The sequence below is a fragment of the Toxorhynchites rutilus genome, chromosome 3, assembly GCF_029784135.1.
Source record: "Toxorhynchites rutilus septentrionalis strain SRP chromosome 3, ASM2978413v1, whole genome shotgun sequence".
NCBI classification, from domain to species: Eukaryota; Metazoa; Arthropoda; class Insecta; order Diptera; family Culicidae; genus Toxorhynchites; species Toxorhynchites rutilus.
This window is the reverse complement of record NC_073746.1, coordinates 230,746,672-230,765,692: the sequence shown is the minus strand read 5'-3', so window position 1 is coordinate 230,765,692 and position 19,021 is coordinate 230,746,672. Positions and strand designations below refer to the sequence as shown.

Genomic DNA, 19,021 nt, shown 5'->3' with positions numbered 1-19,021 from the left:
GGTAGTTTTTTTATTTCCCGTGTATCAGCTAGATTCATTTCGAATCCGAATTCACAAAACCAGTAGTATCTCGGGATTGGTTAAAAGTACAAAAAAAATTTTTATATCAAAATACAGATAATTTATTGCTTTTTTTTAGAAAAAAATATTCGAAACATTACTCTGTTACAGTTAAGAAATTTCTTACTTTTCTCCGGATAACCTCCATCGTAGTTTGGGCTTTATGATGGTCAACCACAGCGGTCATTTTTTTTTCACATGTCTGTAGCATCCCGAATCACTTTGGCGCCCTTCCATTCCCACTTGACAATTGCTCAAAATTTTTCGATTGTGCGGAATTGGGGGCAATTGGGAGTTTAAAGGTTTTTTCAATGTACTCGACCCAATTGCACAATAGTTCAGGAGATGGATTCAAGTGGAAATTAGCATTTTAAGCCCGACAGTTATTCTCTAACCAAACACTGGCTTGGACAAAGTTGTTCTTCTTCTTCTTCAATGGCACTAACGTTCCTAGAGGAACTTCGCCGTCTCAACGTAGTATTACTTGCGTCATTTTTATTAGTACTTAGTTGAGATTTCTATGCCAAATAACACACCTTGAATGCATTTTGAGTGGCAAGTTCTAGAATACGCGTGATCACAGTGCAAGTCGGAGGAAATTTCTTTGACGAAAAATTCCATCGACCAGAACGGGAATCGAACCCGAACACCCGAACACCGGACAAAGTTGTTACAAAAGCGCTATATAAGTTATTGCAAGAGATAGAAAAAACATTGTTCTACAAAGATGTCTCAAATAACTGGGGCTACAATACTGCCGAACTATGTTTACATCTATCTATAAAGATAAGAATTCATCGACAATTTTGGTCACCCCATTTTTAACAATACAAAGTTGTTACATTTTTATATTGTTAAAAATGGGGTGACCAAAATTGTCGATGAATTCTTATCTTTATAGATAGATGTAAACATAGTTCGGCAGTATTGTAGCCCCAGTTATTTGAGACATACTTGTAGAACAATGTTTTTTCTATCTCTTGCAATAACTTATATAACGCTTTTTTCTAAGTTACGTTAGGACCACCATGATAAAAAGTGTTTTTTGGCTCTATCTTGTATATTTCAAATTGTACATGCAAACTGTTTTCTAGAGACTTTTAGAGCTCACTAATACAACATCTTGTCAATATCTCAAATCTACCAAAAGTTATTGATTTTTCTTCCCAAAAAAATGCACTCTTCAAACATAAAAAAAAGTTTGTTGGCGGCATTTGAAAGAGCATATTTGACTCTACATAATGTGAGATTTTCAAAACTATGTTATTTTTGAAATTGAAATCATGAGTTTTTGGGTGAAAACTCATCAACATTCAGTAGGATCGAGATATTGACAAGCTCTGCATCGAACAATGTTGGACTTCATAAGAGAGCTGAGAGCTTGAACTTGAGCTTGGGTAGACTCGAAAAATGTTGGACTTCATAAGCTCTAAAAGTCGTAAAAAGATAATTTCGATGTAGAATTTGAAATGTAAAATTTAGAGCAAAAAACCCATTTTTTAATGGTCACCTCAATGCAACTTAGAAAGAAATATTTATTTCAATAGTTATCGATATTTTTTAAGCAGTTGGAGTTATCATTGCAAGCCCTCAATTGTCCGGATTTCGATGCATTACGATAACCTTAGGAAGGACTTTAACGTTTTGAAATCTACAATATGTACCACAATCGGACAGATATTACAGTTTCAATCAGTATAATTGTCGTATCACACTGTTCGATTTCATTAGTGTGTATCATGAGCTTTTCTCAGCCAAACCGAAAGCACTACCATGATTCTCCCTCAAATTACTCTGTTAGTATAACACATTTATACATCCACCCTCACTTTTGTTCGAAAAAGTTTCCCCTATTCATAACACCATGATACTTTCCTATAAAAATGTTGCTATAATCGAAAGCTTTTATCCCGTGTTGTGATAAAATTCTATTAAATATCTAATCGATACGAAATTTTTTTTCGCAATTTCGTTTTTTTCAATTGAGGTATATTGCAGTTATGTCTGTTTTAATTCCTTCATAACAATTTCGTTTGTGACAAATTAGACTGGGGTAAAAGTAATCCATTATTTTCTCGGTAGCTGGCTTTAGTGATCAATATCTCGCGTAATATCAATCAGACAATTTCAAGTTTATGCTCGCTGTAAAGGTGATATTTCACACTAAAAAAATATTTATCTGTTATTTTTTGTTCCATTCAGTTGTGGGTTACTGCGTGTTAACGATGGAGGTCAACAAAGAGAAAATTCGGTATATTTTAGACACTTTTTTTCATAAAGCCGAAAATGCAAGCTAGGCCGCTGAAATTGTGAATGGTAACTGTAACGATACTGTAACAATAAAATATATGCAATTTTTTTTGTTAATTTTTAATAAATATTTTTAAATTTTCAAAATACTTTTTAGTACAATACGGTAAATGCAGATCTTAGCTTTTTTTCGGCAAACATGGTGGTTTGTGTACCTCTTTAGTGCTGATTTTAAAGTGATTTTTCCTGAATATACAGCTGAAATTGGAATAAATTTGTTCCACTGACGGCATTTTAAAAATAGTTTTGAATTTCACCAAAAAATAGAGGATTACTTTTTCCCCAACCTAATATTATAATGACTCAACTAACCTGAATTGGATTTCATCACATGGTAAGTATACGATTGTTCCAACGGTTGATGTTCAACAGAAAATTGGTCTTCCATCATGGTTCCATTGGTTTCGGAAAAGTAGATGAATAGAGACTACTCATGTTGAATATTTTCTCTGATTCGCTTGTGTTAAACTCTCTCGTTTAATTGGCTTATCAAAAAGACGTGTTAGTTTATCGAGATATAACCAGTTTAATATAATTAAAATAATGCTCGTCAAATATTAGAAAATGCATATTGCTGTTGTAAATTACGATTAAGGTTCCAACATGGTGTAGAGATTTCACTAACATTATTTTCACTATAAAAAATGGTTATATCTCGAGAACAGTGAAGTTATAGGATAAAACTTTATGTATATTCGTTCATGTAGAATCACATGTAGATTAAATTTGTTGTGTTGCTTTGTGTTGTTTGGTTGCTATTTCACAAAGTATTGAAATTTCATAAATTTCCAAAAATTCATATCTTTATTTTAATAAGTTTGTCATGGCACCACTGTACGTCAAACTTTGTTAAATAGTAAGGGGTTTCCAATAAAAATATACTAAAAATTACCGAAGGAGGTTTGTTTTAAGATATACAGGGTTTTCCAACTTTAAATTCCGAAAGTAAATTGAAATAAAACACACTTAGAATTCGAATTTCGATGAAACTTTTATTTCAAATTAAAGTTTGGTTTATTCCATTATGTGTGAAATAAAACATCATTCAAATGTCCACCTAGGGCTTCCTCGCACACCTTGATCCGGAACAGGTAATTTTTGATGACTTTTCGGCACATATGAGGCGGTATCTCGGTCATAACTTCACGAATGTTGTCTTTCAAATGTTCAAGAGTTTGCGGAGAGTTGGCATAGACACGGTCTTTCGCATAACCCCACAAAAAAAAAGTCTAGCGGGTACAAAACGCATGATCTGGACGGCCAATTGGCATCATCGAAACGCGAAATTATGCGTCCCTCAATTTCGTTCGCAATATGGCCATGTTCGGTCGTGTTGTGTGGCACGTGGCGCCGTCCTGCTGAAACCACATGTCATCCGTATCCATATCTTCAATTTGTGGCAAAAAAAAAACCATTAACATGCGGCCATAGCGCTCACCATTCACAGTTACCGTCTCGCCGTCCTCATTTTCAAAGAAATACGGCCCGATGACTCCACCAGACCATAATGCGCACCAAACAGTGACTTTTGGCGGATGCAATGGCCTCTCAACAATCACGAGTGGATTTTCTGATCCCCACATACGGAAATTTTGGGTGTTCACATAGCCACCGAGCTCGAAATGTGCCTCATCGCTGAAGAAAATTTGATGCGAAAATTCAGCATTTTGCTGCTGTTGTTCGTTCACCCAATCGACGTATGCCCGACGCATTCCATGGTCACCACGCTCTAATTTTTGTACCAGTTGGACTTTATATGGATGTAGGTGCAAGTCCAAATGCAAAATTCGCCACAATGATGTGTTTGACAAGCCCAATTGCTGAGCACGCCGTGGAATCGAAACATTCGGGTCATCCTCCACACTGGCAGCAACAGCAGCAATATTTTCGGCCGAACGCACATTACGATGATGCACAGGTTTCACAATATCCGCTACGGATCCAGTTTGTTCGAATTTACGCACTACATTAGCGATTGTGTGCTCTGTAGGCCGTCCATGACGACCAAAATCCGTCCGTAATGCTCGAAAACATTTTCCGGTTTTTCATCATTTTTATAGTATAATTTAACAAAATTAACACGTTGTGCGATGCTAAAACGATCCATATTGTAAAATGGCAGACATTCAACTAACGATATGACGCTTTGGTTGACAGCTATGTCAAACGGTTGTCAGCGCAGGGCTGTATATATTCGGAAGCCCGAAATGGAAAACCCTGTACAAGTTTTCAATATTAAATTATTTTTTTGAGTAAGATTGTTTTAAAACATTTAAGATATTATTTTTGCTAAATAATTCACACTTACCTTTCAATAGGACTTATCTGTTTTTATCGATTCTCTTCATCGACATTCTCCACCGTTAATAACTCAGCGGTAAAAGTGTTTCCTGATGTGTTCAACGTTCTGGATTTTAAAACAGAACATCGTTTATCAAACTATCTGACAAAAATACCGCTAAGTCAGACAGTTTATTATCTATAGAGAAAGTCGAAAAAGAGAACCGATCAAAACAGATAGATCCTATTGAAAAGTTAAGCGTGAATTCATTAATGTTCCAAGTTTTTAAAACATCATATTTTAATCAGACATCTGACTTTTGAGTTACGATTTTTTGAAATCAATTTTTATGAATACGACCTTTTAAAAAAATCACTGGTCATATGATAATGTATATTATTATTTTGTGTAACTTCCATCATATGTATAATGTAAAAAGTTTCAATAAAATCGAAGAGGTTCGCGTCAAAGTATGCTGATTTGGCCTGGAATTATTCCTTTGTGCTGTGCCGATATCCTCATTCCCACATTAGACCATATGTTTTCCTATAAAACACCGATTCATCCATTCTCCCATTTCCATGTCATAAACCACCCAATGTGACATACTTTCCTTCCCCGAATCCATACACATTATTTGTAACGTGAAAAGTCCCGAGCGCCTCTAGCGCAAAGCGACATGACTCACTAAGCTCCATATGTTAACCATTACCGACCTTGCTATGGTTCGATTTCTGCTTTCCATGCAAACTAGTAACACACATCTGCGCACCAAGTGCCAGCAAATGAACCCAAAGGCACAGCGCACAGCGAGAGTACATTTGTCTCTTTCTCGCTCGACCTTATGTTAATTATGTACAAATCTAGCCGTAAGGAACTTTCGTGTAAGGAAAACTAGAAATAAAGATTCATTCTTGTCCTAACCATACGATTATATTGTTCTTGTTTTAATTATACCACGATATAGCGACCGTGACACCGAGCCACTTCGGATGTAAGTACAAGTGCGTAAGTAGTTATAGCCATGGTTACTGGAACCAGTAGCCGAGCTCCACCATCAGTGAACCGCGTGTTAAAACGGACTTAAAACGCAGATCTTAGACCCGACTGGCTACTATTGAAGAACTATCGACGAAGAAGTAGCCAAGTGAATTTTTGAACCGGGTGCGGTGTGAATGTGAATCATTTTAGTGAAGAAAAACCCGCCAAATGAATTCTTGAACCAACCGGGTGTGAATGTGAATCATTCTAGTGAAGAAAAACCCGCCAAATGAATTTTTGAACCGACCGAATGCAATGCGAGTGCGAATCAATTAAGTAAAGAAACATTAAGTGAAAATCGCCAAGATGGTGAAGGATTAAACCCCATCGGAAACTAGTGAAGCCGTTTCAGTAAAATCAAGAATTGTAGACACAGTGAAATCGTGAAGCCGAAAGGAGCCACCTGACCAGCCAAGATAAATAGCAAATACAAGTTAAACAATAGTCTTCAAAAATGGCCTTCGAGTTGGACACCTCCAGAAGGATCTGGTGAAAGCAGAGAGCTCCTCCCCCACTCCCGAGAAGAGGACAGCAGCGAATTAACGGCGCAAGGTGGATCGACAATAAACCAACTGATGACGGCATCGAACCAGGTACAATTTTTTTTTTATACTAGCACAACCAACAGAGAGGAGAGCGTAATCAATTAGTTAGAAGAATTATCCAATCGTAATTATGGGTCTCTTCAACTCCAAAAAGGTCGATAACTCAGGAGACCCTCAAGTGCTAATACTAAACCATCTTGAAAACAATAATAGTATGAATATTGAACAGGGAACATTATTGTACGCTATTTTTGGCATGTTGTTAACAATGATCATAGTGAAAGCATACAAAGCTTACAAAAGATGGGTTGCAGTTCAAGCCCTGAAGGCAGCAAAAATGATAGCTATAACAAGCGACTCCGTCTAAAATCAAGTGATTCAAACAGAAATAAATAGATTTGAATCTTATTACAGTTATTTTTCTTTCTTTCACATGCGCCCCAATTTACCTTTTCTTAGTAGAGTATCATATAAATTCTCATTCAAACAGGCTAAATGAAACAATTACTCGACGAGTTGAGGAAAACCTACAACGAATTAAAAGCCAAAGAAAACCTTAGATTTTCCAAGAGAATATTAAATAAACAAATAGATAGAGCAAACAAGCTACTAATCAAGTTATCAAAAGTATCGAAAATTGAAAACACAGTAGAGAGCCTGTTAATTTTAGAAAAAGGAAACGAGCTGCACCAGGCTATCAAACAGCTAGTGGAAACGAAACGAAAAAACGAGGTACCATCATTTAAAGCAACTGCGACTGCAGTACTATTTGCTAAAAGGCTTGAGAAGATAACAAAAATGGCGCAAACATTGGAAATAATTAAAACTATCCCAGTACTAGTTCCCCACTATAATGGTGAAGGGGAAAAATTGAATAGTACGATTGCCGCCCTCAACGCGTGCAAATCGATTATCAATAACGAAAACCAAGCAATTGCCATTCAGGTCATTCTTTCTCGCCTGGAAGGCAATGCAAGGTCTGCAGTGGGGGATAATCCCCGAAATGTCGATGAAATAATCGAAAAATTGAAGCATAAATGCACAGTTAAAGTAGCACCCGAATCAATGGTTGCAAAATTAAAAACTACAAAGCAAAATAGCGAAATCATAAAATTCACAGACCAAATTGAAAAATTAACCCTACAACTGGAACGCGCATATATTGACGAAAACGTTCCGGTTGAAACTGCGTCTAGGATGTCAACTAAAGCCGGAATTAAGGCTCTGGCATCTGGGGTGAGAAACCACGAAACTAAATTGTTACTCAAAGCAGGACAATTTAATATCCTTTCTGCAGCAATCGAGAAAATAAACGAAAATGAGCAACCGCACAACAATAATGCTAACATACTGCATTATCGGACGCAACATTCTCGAAATAACCCACATCAAGGGAATCGACCTTCCTATAATAATAGGAATCGTGGTAATCCGAACCACAACAACAACAACTTTAGACGGAACGATAGATTCCAACCCAGACCAACATACAGGAATGCAAGCAATAATAATAGCTATCAGAGGCAATATAATCAAAACTTTAATCGACACCCGCAAAACAGTGTACCATTCAATAGCTCACGTGTTTTCCTAGCACAATTGGGAAACGCGCTCAACCCCCAGCAGATAACCGTTGGGGGCACTGGACAAGACTCAAGACAAAGTCAAGGTCTATATCAGGATGTACTACAGGAGCAACCAACTCGACAGCAACGGCAAACGCAAGGTCAAGTAATGACCTACACTTGAACGAATTAATCACTGAGCGATGTTTTCAAATTAACTCCTCATGTAGTAATTTTGTTTACCTGAAATTAGAATTTTCGACATCAGAGTCCACTCTTCTTGTCGACTCAAGTGCCGAAATTTCTATTTTTAAAATAAACTCAGTCAAATCTACATAACAGATAATTTTTTCAGAAAAATGTCGTATTACAGGCATAAATGACATACAAACGGAAACCATCGGTACAACACTGACTAAAATTCTACTTCCTAATGGAACAACAATTGAGCATAAATTCCAAATCGTAGATGCAAATTTGTCAATACCGACAGATGGAATTCTCGGTAGAGATTTTTTGTCGAAATTCAAATGTTCAATAAGCAATGATACATGTTTTTAACTATTGCTAACAATGGAGAAATAGTCGAAATACCTATTGAAGATAACCTTAATGGAAAATTTGTTATACCACCTAGATGTGAAGTTTACAAACAAATTTTTACACAAGATATTAATAACGATTACGTCTTATTATCACAAGAAATCATTCCTGGAGTTTACTGCGCAAACACGGTTGTAAACTCTAAAGACCATGTAATAAAAATTATCAATACGAACATTGAACCAGTTCGCATAAACAAAAACTTTAAAAGAACATACATATCACTTCAAAGCTACGACGTCTTCAGTTTTAACAGAACGAACAAAAGTAACCGAAACAAAAAAACTTTTTGAAGAACTAAATTTATCAGATACACCTGAAACATGTAACAGAAACTATTGGACCTATGATCTAAGTTCAATGATATATTTGCTTTAGAAGGAGACACATTATCAAGCAACAATTTTTATAAGCAGAAAATAAATGTGTCTGAAAACACACCAGTATACATTAAAAATTACCGTTCACCCGAAGTTCACCGACAAGAAATCAATTCACAAGTAAACAAACTGTTGACTGACAACATAATTCAACCGTCCGTATCTCCATATAACTCTCCCATACTTTTGGTGCCAAAGAAGTCAACAACAGACTCCAAAAAATGGCGTCTAGTCGTAGATTTCAGGCAACTGAATGAAAAAATTGTTGCCGACAAATTCCCTCTGCCTAGAATCGATGATATTTTAGATCAGCTAGGTAGAGCTAAATATTTTACGACCCTAGACTTGATGTCAGGTTTCCACCAAGTTGAACTTGATGAACACTCTAAACAATTCACCGCTTTCTCTACACCAACTGGTCATTTTGAATTCAATAGATTACCGTTCGGTTTGAACATATCACCGAACAGTTTTCAAAGAATGATGACCATTGCCTTAAGTGGATTGCCTCCAGAAAGCGCATTTTTATACATAGATGATATAATTGTCATTGGATGCTCGATTAATCATCATTTGTCTAATCTCGAAAAAGTTTTTGAAAAATTACAAAAAATTAATTTTAAACTGAACCCTGGAAAATGTATTTTTTTTGTGCAGATGTAACCTATTTAGGACATCACATTTCCGAACAGGGAACTCAACCAGATAAAAGCAAATATTCTTCAATACTAAACTATCCCGAGCCAAAATCAGCAGACGAAGTAAGAAGGTTTGTAGCATTTTGCAATTACTACAGACGTTTCATTCCTTATTTCGCTGATTTAGCTGCACCTTTAAATGCTTTGTTACGGAAAAATGTTAAATTCGTTTGGAGCGAAAACTGTAAACAAGCTTTCAAATCACTTCAAAATAATCTCCTATCGCCCAGAATCCTAAAGTTTCCAGACTTCAATAAAACATTTATCATCAGCACAGACGCATCAAAAATAGCATGCGGTGCTGTATTGGTGCTGAAGAACTCAAAAATCTAAAATTATTACCGGTCCAAACACGATCCATGACTCGAACACATAAACAAACCCCTAATAGAACTCAAATTGCTAATAAGACTGATCACCTTATGGCATATGATTCTATTAATAATATCGATGCGTTCAACCTACCAAAACTTATTTTCTCAACGCATCAAGACGACCTATATGCGACAATTTATAACAAAAATGTGAAAAAGATTATTGCTCAAGCGCAATTCTCTTATGCATTAAACCAAATAAACATCGAAAGGTACCTTAACATTATAAACGATATGGCCAAGAAACTACAAATCACGCAATTAGCGATCGCAAAAACAAATATTATATTCTCAATAATTGAAGCGCAACATTTTAAAGATTCATGCAACAAAGTGCTAACGAACGTTCAAATTATAATCTACCAACCAGCACAAATTATTAATGATCAAAACGAAATAATGAGAATCATCAAAGAAAACCATGTGACACCCTTAGGAGGACACGTCGGTATAAATAAACTCATTCAGAAATTGAGAAGAAATTTTTATTGGATTAATATGAAGTCCATTATTATGAAATTCGTAAAATCATGTCTGTTCTGTAAGCAGAATAAGCACACGATTAAAACTAAAGAACAATTTACCCACACAGTAACACCAGAAAGAACATTTCAAATAATCTCGATGGATACAATCGGTCCATTTACGAGAACTAATAAAGGAAATCGATATGCACTGACAATCCAGTGTGAATTATCTAAATATGTTATAGTAGCACAAATAGTCGATAAACAAGCAAACACTCTTGCTAAAGCATTCGTAGAAAGTTTAGTTTTAAAACATGGTTGCCAGTCTATTGTTAAATCAGGTTTGGGAACCGAATACAAAAATGAAGTTTTTCAGCATATGTGCAGTTTACTTCAAATAAACCAAAATTTTTCAACCGCATATCATCACGAAACAATAGGAAGTTTAGAACGTAATCACAGATGTCTAAACGAACACTTGAGACATTTCATAAATGAGCAACATGATGATTGGGATTCATGGCTAGCTTATTACACATTTTTTTTACTATACAACCCCACATTCGGAACACAAATACTCACCATTTGAACTAGTATATAGAAGACAGTTTCAATTTCCAACAAATATTACAAGTAAAATAGATCCGGTATACAATACAGACTCATATATCACAGAATTAAAATACAAAATCCAAACTGCATGCCTGAAAGCTAAAAATCTGCTTGACAAATCAAAGACGCAGTGAATAGAAAACCAATTAGATAAATCAAACCCGTTAGAAGTAAAAATAGGTGATAAAATATGGTTAAAAATAGAAAATAGAAGAAAACTGGATCCTGTATATTCAGGACCGTTCCAAATCGTAGGTTTAGAACACCCAAATGTTATTATAGAAAACTTAATATCCAAACAAAAGCAAAAAGAGCATAAACATAGAATAGTGAAATAAAAAAAATAAAAACCAGACAGAATAATTATAAATAACGAATGGTTACTCGCGTACACCATTCTTTCCAAGAGGGGGTAGGTGTGGTGTGCCGATATCCTCATTCCCACATTAGACCATATGTTTTCCTATAAAACACCGATTCATCCATTCTCCCATTTCCATGTCATAAACCACCCAATGTGACATACTTTACTTCCCCGAATCCATACACATTATTTGTAACGAGAGAAGTCCCGAGCGCCTCTAGCGCAAAGCGACATGACTCACTAAGCTCCATATGTTAACCATTAACGACCTTGCTATGGTTCGATTTCTGCTTTCCATGCAAACTAGTAACACACATCTGCGCACCAAGTGCCAGCAAATGAACCCAAAGGCACAGCGCACAGCGAGAGTACATTTGTCTCTTTCTCGCTCAACCTTAATTATGTACAAATCTAGCCGTAAGGAACTTTCGTGTAAGGAAAACTAGAAATAAAGATTCATTTTTGACCTAACCATACGACTATATTGTTCTTGTTTTATTTATACCACGGTAGCTTATAGAAACACAGATCTAAACAATAAACTGTCAACGGGGTGGACATACAACGCAGCGTTTTAAAGTTGAACTCAGAATGATAAGTTTCTAACACTCCCTAAACGCTCAACTGACGCAATCTATCAAATTCCAACTGCAATATAGCGCTCGTGTGGAAACTTGGAGCGTCTGTTAAAATGGACCAAATGTCCCTTTGCTTAATTAACTGTCAACAGGACGCTATGTACAACGCGCCATTCTAATCTCAGCTCAAGCTCAGCTTAGCGCGCCAAGCATCGAACGAAAATGGATAGAAATTCAGAATCAGTATGCTGTATGAGTATGAGTATTCGTTGAAGTTCATTTGCCTCTAGTCTTTGAAAAGTCAATTAGAAATTCAAACCCGAAACTCTCGTTGACCTTATCAAATAAATACAGATTTGATACCCATACCATCCCCTTTTGTTTCCCGGAATGATATCTCCAGAGGAACTCCCATCAATCATAATGTCCCACGGCCCATTTGCAGGATTCTGTGTGCTTCAAAAGAAGTGATCGTTTTGAGACGTGGCTATGTTCATATTGATATGCCACCCAATCTTGTAACCCAATCTGACTTTTACATGATATGCTTCATGTAAAAGTCAGGTCACGTTTTTTGAAACAAAATTAACGCCAACGCCAACTCGTATGGATCGTAAGAAATCGGTGGAAATCAAAAACAAAAAAAATAGGCCAATGTACCTTGAAAAGTTATTCCTTTTTGTAGTCTGCAGACTAGCTACACCGGCTGCAGCTAGTAGTATGCATACTTTTATTTAAATCCAACAACATTTTAACTCGACGTTAGTCCTGGCAGTTCCTTTTTACTTCGTGGATGTTCGCATGCTCATTGTCCCCTCCGGACGAACAACCGATTTCGTTCAAACGGTGAGTATGAGAGAGGTAGAACAAAAAACGAACTTGTTGCAGGTCAGAAGGATACAAGGACGGTCCCTTCTATCCAATTTCTCCTTAGTATTAGTTGAACCGTCGTGAGTTTCGAATACGGTGATTTTTTTGCGTTTTTTCGGTTCGTTTCCTCGTGAATCTTCTCACTTCGTTACGTTCTCCTCATGGAATGATTCAGCAAGTGGGTGCTTCCTCTCAGTGGGTGGTGATGGAATTGCATGGTGCGCGACGTGGTCTGCACTTGTTTTTGTTTCTGTTTCAATTCCCATGCAATGCTCGCCGCTGTCGTGAACTATTTTTTCACAGACGTCAACCGTTGGTTTTTCCGCTCTGTTCTGGAACAAATGGAAATCTTGAGTGTTGCCACCGGTTACAAGACTATCGTTTTCCGTTTTGAGTTGGCATGTTGTTCATCAATGATGGCGGCAAAATTTTTCAAAATTTTTCACTCTTTATCAAAGGAAATCTTTATCGAAGGAAATGGAGTACAATGTGAGGGGTGTGTTTACGCCAGTACTTTTGGCTATGCCGAATTTCACTTTCCGTTAACCGGACAGCGTATAATAATTTCCTTCTTCCGAATTTAAATTTGCAAAAGATAGTGAGACTTTACTCTACGATGGTTTATTAACGAATGAAGCTCTGTACATTACGTGCCCTATTTATATGATACACGCTCTAGTGAATTCTATTGTGGATGGTATCTTTGCTCGGGTTGTTCTAGAATGTTCGCTATAAACAATAGACCTTATATTATAGCAATAGAATTTTTCTATCCCTGTCTGATACCTTTCTAGAAAAGTTGATTGTTTGAAATAATACCTTTGATTTCCAATTTACTTTTCAGGTAATTGTGTACCATTTGGAGCTCTTGGACAAAACTGAGGTAAGTAACAATTCATTTAAATAGCTAATCCTTATTGTTTTTTTCAGATGAGCTGTGTTTTGTGTTTAGTTTAGTGTTTTCAAGTGTAATTATTTTGTTGTGAATAAAGTGTGAAAAATTAACTTGTGTTTTTTTCTGATTTGAGTTCCGCCTTGGCTCGGGCCGGAACATTCCGCCCACTAAAATTGGGTCAATATTCCTGTTGAAGTGGTAGCTTACTGAGATTGTGGACTGATTGAACGATTTCGCTGTCTCTCATCTTTAGCGAAACCAGTCGCGGCTTTCCATCTGGTGTGGGTTTCAGCTGCAGAATTCTTCCGAGTGCCCACTGCTGTGTGGGTAGTTTCTGCCGTCGAACGAGAACCAAATCACCTATTTGCAGATTGTTATTTGGATGATGTCAATTATTTTTGCGTTGCAATTTGGAAAGGTATTCGCGACTCCAGCGATCCCAAAAGTGTTTCCGTAGCTCGTGCAAATATTTGTAGCGTACTTCGTAGCTTTTATCGGCTGTTGGGATGTACTCGCTTTGATTGGGTGCTGTGAGTGGTCGTCCAATGATGAAGTTTGCGGGCGTCAATGGTTGCAGGTCATTTGGATCGCTCGATGCTGGTGATATGGGACGTGAGTTTAAAATGGCTTCGATGTCCGCTAACAATGTGCTGAATTCTTCGAACGTTAGTTTTGCGTTACCGGTAATGATTTTTAGGTGTCGTTTCGCTGATTTTATCGCTGCCTCCCAAAGACCACCCATGTGTGGCGATGCTGGCGCGTTGAAATGCCATTGCGTACCACCCATCGATAAATAGTTGGCGACCTGAGTGTTGTGTTCGTCCGAAGCTCTCCTTTTGTACCATTCTCGAATTTCTCTCGCAGCACCCACAAAGTTTGTTCCATTGTCACTGTGGATGTGTCCACAGTGACCTATGCGAGCGATGAATCGCCGAAGCGCAGCCAAGAAAGCTCTCGTAGATAAGCTGCTTACAGCTTCTAAGTGGACTGCTCGCGTCGTAAAGCACACAAAAACGCAGATGTAGCCTTTGGTTGTTGGTGAGCCAGGTCCACGTCTCTTAATCAGGGTGATGGGTCCACTGTAGTTCAATCCGCATATGTAGAATGGCGGGGCAGCTTTCAGACGTTGTGGTGGGAGCTGACCCATTATTTGTTCCAGCATTCCCCGATTAGGATTAGCCTTGACACAAGGAATGCATTTCCATACAACATTCCGTGCTGCTCTTCGTCCTTGTGGAATCCAAAACACCTTCGAATGCTTGCTAACAGTGCTTCCGGTCCAAGATGGTGATTGCTGAGATGTTCGTGCCGCAGGATCAGTTCGGTCAAAGTACTTTTTGCTGGCAAAAGTATTGGATGCTTACAGTCGTAATTGATGTTTGACCGTGCCAGCCTGCCGCCCACCCTGAGAAGGTTGCCATCTAGGAATGGAGTTAGCGGCCATAGTTTGCTGCTATTTGGAAGTGCTTTTCCAGCTGTTAATGCTGCAATTTCGCCTGGATAGTATTGATGCTGGACATGGCGAACAAGTATATCTCGCGCTGTGTGCAATTCAGTTGGCTGCAGTGGCCCGATTCTCCTGTCTAATCGGTTTCGTTGGCAGTTGGTGCCGAAGCGAAGAATCCAGGCAGTTACTCGTATCAGCCGTATGTAGGAAGAGTACCGGATGAGCATTCCATCTAGCAATGAATTGAACTCGATGACGTGCGTTGAAGTCACTGCTGACTGTCTCCTTTCCTTGTCGATGAGGCGCTGCACTGTTGAGGGCAGATTGTCTGGCTGGAGTTCGATTGAGTCCTCGGGTAGTAGTCCAAAGAGGACCACTCCACCATAAAGGAGTGCTCGCTAGTGACATAGGGGTGGCCCCACGGCTCAGTAGATCGGCCGGATTTTCGCGAGCTGGCGTTGCCCACTTCGTCCACGGCTCTCAGGTATAACACTGCACCATATGCTGTCTCCGATGCGTCGCAGTATCCATGAAGGTACAACCGCCGTAGAGAATCGATGGATAGGCAGCGACGAGGGATTTTAATGTGCCATGTCTCTTGCAGATGCGCCAGGTAAGAACGCCAACGGACATTGTATAGTTCTGGTAATGGATCCGACCAGTCAATGTCGAGTTTCCAGAGCTCCTGCATGAAGGTTTAGGCAACGATCACAATAGGTCCAATCAGACCTAGCGGGTCGAATATTTTCGCGATAGTCGACAGCACTTCACGTTTCATGTAGTGTTTGAGTTGCGTTGCAGTTTACGGAGAAAGAAAATAGATCTTCGCTGTCGTGCCATCTCACTCCAAGAGTCTTCAGCGATGCTTCTGGGGCGAAGTGATGCGTAGACAACGAAGCTCGTTCTGCATCCGGGATGTCTTTGAGTACTGCCGGATCATTTGTCGCCCATTTTCGCATGGTAAAACCACCTCGTCTCAACAAATGTGTCATCTGTCTGCGCGTCTCGATAGCTTCTCGGACAGAGGATGCACCAGACAGAAGATCATCGACGTAAAAATCGCTGATTCCCTTCTTGGCCAGTGGAAACGAGTCGCCGTCGTCCACCGCAAGTTGTTTCAATGCTCTAGTTGCCAAGAACGGTGCGCAAGACAAGCCGAAAATTTCCGTTCGCATCCCGAACTCTGTCATAGGGCGACCTGGTTCTTGCCACAGCATCCGGATGAGCTGAGAGTCCTCTTCTGTTACACGAACTTGGAGATACATTTTCTCGATATCTCCAATAAGTGCAATTCGATGTAGACGGAAGTTCAGCAGGATGTTGTACAGACTTTCTTGTACCACTGGACCTGTCATTAGCAAGTCGTTCAGGGTGAAGCCGTTCGATGACTTGAGTGACCCGTTGAATACCACTCGAAGCTTTGTCGTACTGCTTTCTTCCTTCAACACTGCGTGTTGAGGAAAAAATATGGTAGGTTTGTGACTCGGCCCCGCTGGCATTGGTTCGATGTGTCGAGCAGCAATGAGTTTCCCGACGTAGTCTTCATACAGCTGTTGATGTTCTGGATTGTTGTTCAGTCTCCTTTTCAATGCGTGATATTGTCGCAACGCCGAATATCTAGTGTCGCCTATGTTGGATGGATCCTTGCGAAATGGCAGCTTCACCACGTAGCGTCCACTTGAGTCTCGCGTAGTATGTGCTTGGAAGTGATCTTCACACAACTGCTCTTCGACGGTCAAGCGGGTGGTCGGCTTGAAATCCTCCAGCTCCCAGAATTTGGCGACTAGCTGATTAAGATTTCCAGGTTCTTCTGGCGCTTCTACTCGTGTAGAAAAGTTTGAAGAGGTAGGATTTAGTCTTTCCTCTGGTATATGAAATCCTGCTACGATCCAGCCTAGTTTGGTTCTTTGCAGGATTGGTTGTGATGGTCCCAGTGAAATCCGTTCCGGTTCAAGCAGGTGGTAATACATGCTGGCACCAATGAGTAGGTCGATGTTACCGGGAATGTGGAATCGCTCGTCCGCAAGCGCGAGATCTGCTAGACTACCCCATTGAGTGATGTTCTCCGCTTGATGTGGGATAGGTTCGGAGATTTTGTCGAGGATAGCACACTCCGTCTGCTGCCGGAAGTCGGAATTACGTGACTGGATTGTCACCGATACGGCTTCGTGGATTCTGGTCGCTAGTCCAGAGATTCCTCTAAGTGGTAGATTGATGTGACGTCTGTCCAGGCTCAACTTCTTGGACAAGTCGGTGGTTAGGAAGCACGCTTGTGAACCGGAATCCAGTAGAGCCCTGGCTGGACAGAGATTTCCTGAAGCAACCAGCACATTCACGATAGCGGTTGCGAGGAATACAGAACAGAATGCGTCGTTGTATGATAGATGGTTCCTCACTTCACCGGGAATTTGTGCTGGTGTATGTCTTCGGTCCTCATGGAGTAGTGTATGATGTCGCTGATTGCACTGCTTATACGTACCGTATGAGCAGCCGGTAGTCCCGTGACCTTCACGAAGGCAGTTCTCACATCGACCAAGACGTTTAACCCAATCAATGCGATCGGCCACGGATAAGTTGTTGAATCGTCTGCAGCAGAAAAGTCTATGTTGACCCTCGCCGCAAACTGCACAAATGTGTTTCGCCACCCTGTTCGTCGCAGCAAGGCTGGTACTGCGAGGTGAGGTTCGTGATGCTGACCGATTTGCAGAGGTTTCTAGCGTATAAACTCGTTGTTCCACGAATTCTAGGAAAGCCGTCAGCGTCGGAATAGTTTCCATCATGGTCGCTCGAGTGTGCCACTGGTGACGGGTGTCAGTGTCCAGCTTCGCTTGTAGCAAGTGCACCAACCAGCAGTCCCGATCCTCTCGTTGTATGGCTTGAAGAGCACGTCTGACGTCGTCTGCTGTATCGTGCAAGCGTCCCAGGTTGCTTGCAGAAACAACGGTGAAAGAAGGAATATCGAGGAATTGTTGAATGTGATGACTTATAATTTGATCTTGCCGATCGAAACGCCTTTTCAAAACCTCCAACGCTCCTTCGTAGTTGCGGTCTTCGATTTTGATGTGTCTCAAGAGAGCGGCTGCTCGCCCGGAAGTGTACGTCTTCAGATACACCAACTTCTGTGCCTTTGTGAGCCGCGTGTTTTGGTCAACAGAACTCTTGAAGAGATCAAAGAACGATGTCCATTCGCCATAGTCGTCCGAAAAGATGGGTAGAATGCCCTTTGGTAGTTGCAATTCGGGAACCACGGGAGTTATCGATGATTCTTGAGATGATGTATTGGTGTTCGATGTAGCCGTAGACGCTTCGTTTCGGTTGTTGATCAGACGCTTGAACTGGAGAAGTGTTGCTCTCGTCCGGTTGTAGCTTGTCTCGATCGACCTTTCGTATTCCAGATGTTCTTCTAATTCTTCGTCCACGCAATGTTCGAGAATTTTGTCGTGAACTGTCCTGAAGTCCTGCCAGAGCTCTCGTAGGCTATCCAGTTCTACGTCTAGATCTTCCACACAAGCCGTTGCAATTTGCATTGCTTGGACTCGAGAAGTGACGTAGCCTAGACGTCCTTCGATAGCTGAACGCCGCAGTTGCAGTTTCTCCATCTTCTTGTTGTCCTCAGTGTCCACGGATCCTGTCTACAGCGCCAAATGTTTACGCCAGTACTTCTGGCTATGCCGAATTTCACTTTCCGTTAACCGGACAGCGTATAATAATTTCCTTCTTCCAAATTTAAATTTGCAAAAGATAGTGAGACTTTACTCTCTATTTACGATGGTTTATTAACGAATGAAGCTCTGTACATTACGTGCCCTATTTATATGATACACGCTCTAGTGAATTCTATTGTGGATGGTATCTTTGCTCGGGTTGTTCTAGAATGTTCGCTATAAACAATAGACCTTATATTATAGCAATAGAATTTTTCTATCCCTGT

At 39.7% G+C, this 19,021-nt stretch overlaps 1 protein-coding gene across 1 annotated transcript; it reads right to left on the bottom strand.

Moving 5' to 3' along the window:
* Positions 1–15,857: 15,857 nt before the first annotated feature.
* LOC129774006 (uncharacterized) lies at positions 15,858–18,689 on the bottom strand. The gene has a single exon (XM_055777687.1). The coding sequence runs from the start codon at positions 18,687–18,689 to the stop codon at positions 15,858–15,860; it is 2,832 nt and encodes a 943-aa protein (XP_055633662.1).
* Between the last annotated feature and the right edge of the window lie 332 nt (positions 18,690–19,021).

Excerpts from the sequence above, each read along its gene's own strand:
- LOC129774006 (XM_055777687.1), bottom strand. The coding sequence starts at position 18,689 with ATGGAGAAACTGCAACTGCGGCGTTCAGCTATCGAAGGACGTCTAGGC.